This window comes from Gambusia affinis, linkage group LG20 (assembly GCF_019740435.1).
Source record: "Gambusia affinis linkage group LG20, SWU_Gaff_1.0, whole genome shotgun sequence".
In the NCBI taxonomy this organism is placed as follows: Eukaryota; Metazoa; Chordata; class Actinopteri; order Cyprinodontiformes; family Poeciliidae; genus Gambusia; species Gambusia affinis.
In genome coordinates this window covers 1083620-1089344 of record NC_057887.1, presented here as the reverse complement: position 1 = coordinate 1089344, position 5725 = coordinate 1083620, and the positions used below count along the sequence as shown (strand labels likewise).

The 5725-nt window shown below is 44.1% G+C and overlaps 1 protein-coding gene across 7 annotated transcripts in view; it reads right to left on the bottom strand.

The window, feature by feature from the left end:
• Nucleotides 1-357: 357 nt before the first annotated feature.
• arhgap23b (Rho GTPase activating protein 23b) overlaps nt 358-5725 on the bottom strand; it is a 517086-nt gene continuing 511718 nt past the window's right edge. For 5 of the 7 annotated variants that reach the window (XM_044102016.1, XM_044102012.1, XM_044102017.1 and 2 more), the window contains 9 exons: nt 5014-5166; nt 4834-4912; nt 4669-4742; nt 4486-4575; nt 4275-4400; nt 4150-4194; nt 3962-4055; nt 1908-1939; nt 358-1812 (listed from right to left, as the gene is read on the bottom strand). In XM_044102016.1, the coding sequence (XP_043957951.1) occupies nt 988-1812; nt 1908-1939; nt 3962-4055; nt 4150-4194; nt 4275-4400; nt 4486-4575; nt 4669-4742; nt 4834-4912; nt 5014-5166 (1518 nt within the window). In that variant the 3' untranslated portion in view covers nt 358-987. Of the gene's footprint in view, nt 1813-1907; nt 1940-2210; nt 2266-3961; nt 4056-4149; nt 4195-4274; nt 4401-4485; nt 4576-4668; nt 4743-4833; nt 4913-5013; nt 5167-5725 lie in introns of all 7 variants that reach the window. The other 2 variants (XM_044102019.1, XR_006369244.1) reach the window with 2 other exon arrangements.

Sequence of the window (5725 nt, the reverse complement as noted above, 5' to 3'; positions counted from 1 at the left end):
GTTAGGTTCAGGTTATGGTCCTCAAGTAAAATCTGACTTGGTCCTTAGGCCAGAGAAGAAAAGCAGCCTGTGTGTGGACAGCCAGAATCGGAACCAAAACACCCTTGGGGCTTAATGATGGGTGAGCTGTTGGTTTTTGGAGGATGGACACAGTAGGGCCTGTGCATTGCACCTCCGCCGCTTTTGGCGATGTTGGCGCTTAGGTTTATACTGCTCAGGACTGCAAATAATTTAATTCTAAGCCCAACATGCACTATAACCCAAGAATAAAGCTCAAACTGAAACATGTGCAGCAACTAATCTTAAACACATTCCAGCCTTCATTTCACTCTTGCTTCTCAGTTCCAATCAAACTGACAACAGACCAAATCATGTCCAAAAGAAATAATTTAATTAATTATTTGTTTCATATACAAAGGTTAGGAAAGATTTAGACAACAAATACAAAACAGGCCTCTGCAAAATCATAGTACATCAAGAAGGGCACAGAGATCGAGTTGTCTTGGCAGAAAAGTTTGGGTCAGATCTATCTAATTATTAATAAACTACAGCTGAGGGCTGGAAGGTCAAAACTTGGAAAACCACCTGGGGAGTCAGAGTTGGTTGATTTGGCTGCAGTTCTGCTTGGCCTCTGCTCTCTCCTGATGGTAAAGGTCCCATCTGGAGACAGCCTATCAACCTCCGGCTGTAGAAAACTGATGAACAATTTATTACTGCATGTGATAAGTAGGCCAGTTTTACTGCTTTCCCAAGTAAGTAGTTAAGATAGACTTTTTTTAACACACATTTTTAGATTTTTGTTTGTTAAATAAATTAAGATATTCTGTTCTTATGTTTACAACATTTTAACAGCTAGTAAAAGTCTGATTTTTGAGGCATGAGATCCAGAATGCGTAAAAAGGGGCGCAGCATCACGGTTTGAGAGACAAACAGTTGAGCAGATGTTGGCGAGTAAACTTTTCTGTTTTAGTAGAATTAAAAGTTGGCTTAAATGACCACAGTGTGGCGACGCCATGCTCTCCTCCTGCCTTGAGAATCTGGAGCTGACCGTAGCACCACAGAGGAGGATCGCTGATCAGTCCATCCTGAAGTAGAGGAGAAAGCAGGAAGGGGATGTTGAGCTGAGCCTGCTGTGGCGGATCTCTGTTGAAGAAATCCACACTGAGCTGCTAGCACTTCCCCAGCTCTGATCACCTTTACCCTATCTGATGTCTGACCTGTGCCAATCTCCTGGCCCCAGTCCAGCTCCAGGTTAATGGAGGTGGCCCTGGTCCTAGCAGGCCTGCCTGTACTGGCTGCCTGACTCCACTCTGTAAGGCAACTGGAGGTCTGCAAAGAGGGGGGGCAGCTGGGGGAAATCCAGAATGGAATGCTGGGACGTTCATTGGCATCGCTTGGACTCTTGGTATGTGATGGTGGGCTTGTTGCTGCTGGAGGTTTTGGATATTTGCTATGGATCTGCTGAGAAATAGGGAAAGCACCGCCCCCTCTGACTGCTCCCTTCCTCACAACTGTTTCTTCTTCTTTTCCCTCTTCAGATGTCTGCACATGTTCCACTCCATGTCTCTTTTCCTTTTTGGAGCAGGCGTGTTCCCCCTGGACCGGTTCTTGCGGTTCCCTTCCATCAAGGGGACCTTCATCTCTCTCTCTGTAGCTTGTGTTTTTGACCAGTTCATGCTCAGAGTCCTCATCACCACTGCCGACTACTAGATGGGTGCTGAGGCATTTTTTACGTTTGCGGGTCACAGCAGAGATGATGGACTTGGGAAGGAAGTCCCTGGCATTCAGATCTTTCTTGGAAGTGGAAGAAATCTGAAAAGATGAATCCCCAGTCCAGAAATCAGGCATTTCATCCTTATTTACAGAAGATAAATAAATGAATATGACAGTAGTATCCTTCTGTTTACCTTCAGTTTAATTGAATCACTGGTGGTGGAATCTACCCAAAGAAAAGAAGATGTGTGTTAGAACCAAGTTTTGCAAAGTGATTTCAAATGATAACCAATAAAAAAGATAACCAATCTACAACCCAACTTTCAGGAAAACTCTTAGTGTCGGATTATTTATCTTTATTAATGAGTCACCTGGAGGTTATCGACACAATGGTTTGAGTTGTCCGACAGAAAGACAGAAATGATGGCAGGAAAAACAAAAGGATGAGAGAGGGGCACCACACACACACACACACACACCACACACCACACACGCACATATGCTGTAGTTTGAAGACCTGGTCCTACCGAAGAGGGCGATCCAGGGTCTGAGCTAGAGCAAAGGAGAGCAGAAGGTTCAGGAGAGAGAAAGTTTGAAATGCTGAATGTTGACTGACTTTAGCAGTAGATCTGGGAGCATCAAGCTTTCACTGGTCATCTGAGCAGACATGAAGACCCTGAACTATGCTGGCACATCAACCAGACTGCAGGGGCTGCTTATTTTATTCAGATTTTGGGGTGCTGTATATGCTGCTCTAAGTTCAGCATATACATAGTGTTAATTGATTATTCTTAATCCCTCTTTAGACCAAAGGGAAGCCCGACTCCATGATGTATAAACGTGGTCGGATTGGGAGAAATGTGGAACAGTTCTTGAGTGAGGGGAATGATGACACTGCAAGGTGTTCTCTTGTGATCCCACCATGTTCCTTAACCCCACTACCCACTGTGCTCATGCCACAATGCTGCTTCTGCTATGTTCCATTATTGTATCTTGTTGAACAAGATTTTTCCAGACATATGGAGGTTTCATGGTCAGTTTGGGCCTTCCACTGGGAAGGATCCTGATCAGCACTCTGTCACCTCATCGGTAGCAGCAGCATGAAGGGGAGTGCTGTGCAACCTGAGCATCCTGGATCTGGAGCTAACCCTGTGAGCTGATCACACTCCCGCCGAAGCCTGAAGGTGGTTCTGCTGTGAATAAACCCCCTCCCCCTATCTTCCTCCTCACTGGACTTTTCTGTGATAGTCTGAAGAAACACAGCAGTGAGACAGATGGTCCAGGCTCTCCTGCTATCAGGCCTGGATGTGGCTGACTGTCTAGCTGGTTAGGTGCACTTTCCATGTGGAGAAGCTGTTGGGAGAAACATACACGTGATGCCTCTGCAAGTCCAGCATGAGCAGAACCATGTAGTCATATGAGGTCAGTCCTACTTCATATTCCCATGAGCTGCTCCAAAACTTCGTTCAGGCCCAGTTCGACACTGCCAAGGTATCCAACCAAACATCAACCAACCTCTACCCTGTGCTACCTGAAGATGGAGTCTACTGCACCCCAGAAGACCTCTAAGACCCTCAAGCACTACCCACTCTATCTGGTGTGATGGATAAGTCTTCATGTTTTACAGAGCTCCAACTCCACAACAAAACCAGATCAAACATTTCCAAGTCAGATAGGCAACAAATACAAATGTTTATGAAATACATAATCTACTGGCATAAACATTTTCAACAATGATTTTTTAAGCAAAGTTCTCCATATTCTAATCAAATTGTGAATACACTCATTGCATTAAGATTTGTTTCCTGAGTGATAAGACTGGTTGGATCCCAGGGTCAGCCCTGGAGAGTAATCAGGGGGTCTTCTTACTATAAGTGAAAAAAATCTGCCAGTGGAACTAGTACATTTTCATCAATATAAAGGAACTATTGAGTTAGGACTCAATAACAACAATTATGTATTGCTGAAAAAAAATACTGTAAGGTAGTTTTGTCATATTTTAAGTGTGCAGAGAATCTTTCACTATAAAGTAGAGAAAAGTACTTGGTCATATTTAGCATATTTGCAGTGTGGTACCAAGTACAGTATGTCTGCTTTTTGAAGCAATTCTGTAAGGAGGTTTCCTCTAAAGTCTCAGTGCTCTCTGTATTTAACAGTCTGAGATTAGATGGTGTGTCCACTTCTAATGTGAACTGAAAACAAGCTGTAAATGAAGCACAGGAAGCTTGGACTGCTTGGTCCTCCTCACCTGAAGCGTCCCCAGGCATGCCCGGCCTGCCAATGTTTGACAGCAGGTGATCGATGTTAGGGACAGGTTGAATGTCCCGCTTACTCTCAGGGACCTACAGACACACATATCCCCAAAATAAATGTAAACCTGGATATCCTACATTTTCCTGTTCTGAATTTTCCAGTGAGGGGGGGGGGCAAACTCACCGTATTGTCCTGATCCAGCTCACCGTCACAGAAGAACCAGTCATGCTGTAAAATCAAAGCAGCACAATGTTAATGCAGGTCAAGGTTTTGCTGGAGATTCTGGGGTTGTAGGTGGTCACTCTTACATGAAGGATGAGTGTCTCCACTATTTTATAACGGTCAGGCATGTGGGTAACCATGTCAGTCATATTGTCCTCTGACGTCCTCACCAGAGTGGGACCAAACACCAGAGCCAGGTTTCTTGGCTCCATCTGGAATAAGGCAGAACTCCATCAATGACAAAATGCTGGGTTTGAGTAGAAACACTTAGTCAATGTCAGGGGGCACAAAGCTCACCTTGTTCTTTTCAGAGTGGTCTGCCACCATCTTCAAGTGACTCACCAGGAACTTAAGGGTATGGTAATAATAATCTGGGAGGTCATGGATCTGAAACAAGCCAAGGGATGAATGTTAGGAATGTCATCTGGTTTTATCACAGCAGAGTTTAAAAGGAAAGATGTCCACATCTTGAGAGCACACCAGTTTTTTCATGGTCTTCAGTCTGTCATCAGCCGCTTCTATCCGGTTGGCATCAATGAAGCTGTTATATTTGTCTGCATAAAAAACCCCCAGCAATATCAGCTGCTTTCATGAAGTAGATGTGTCTGCAGAGTGAAGAATAAGGGTGGGGATGCCCAGACTCACCGTCAGTGAACAGAGGCTCCGGCAGTTTTCTGAAGAATGATTTAAGCAGGCTGCTGATGACATTCAGATCTTGCCATCTCTGTAAAGAGACGAAAGGAGGGAGAATTATCCAAATTAAATCTGTGACCCTAAAGGCAGAATGTCCCATCAAAAGTCTGAGAAAATGAGAGTTCTCCAAACCTCTTCAGCAGTGTTGATGTCCAGGCCCTTGTTGAGGTGTTCTTGCAGACTTGACACCATGGCGTTGTTCCCAGGCACGCGGTAGATCCCCATGTACTCCAGACCAGAGGACTCCACCACACCGCAGCACATCTCAACAATCAGAGGGACAAACTGTGGACAGGAAAATGTCTCTACTTCTTGGAACCACAACCACTTTCAAGTGTATCCCTTAAATGATCATAAAAAGATTCTCTTTCACTGTTCACAAGTCTCTATGTTTACCTGTTTGAATGAAGAGTTGTTATTGTAAATGGCATTTTCCTTCAGTAAGAAAATCAAAAAGCAAATGTAAATAAGCTTCTGAGATGTATCACTCTCCACTTTTGTGAAGTAGTTGATGCCATTCCCAAGTTGATATTTAATTATTTAGTGAAGCTTATGTTAAAGAAAACTTTCCATCATACTACGTCTTGGTCAGAGTGTTTTAGGGAAGCAGCGTTGTGGCAGTTGTTGAAAAAGAAATATTAGTGAGTCAGAATAAGAAACTTTTTTTTTTTCCAATTAAACAACTTTTTCTTCAGCATAGACAGGTCTGTCAAACTCTGGTCCCCCACGGAGTGGTGGTCCACAGGCGCCCCCTACTGGTCTGTGAGGTACTGCATGTAAACAACCGTTTATTTGCTGAGATGTGAGGTCAAAGTGCAACGCTACAGTTAGCCTGACAAAGAAT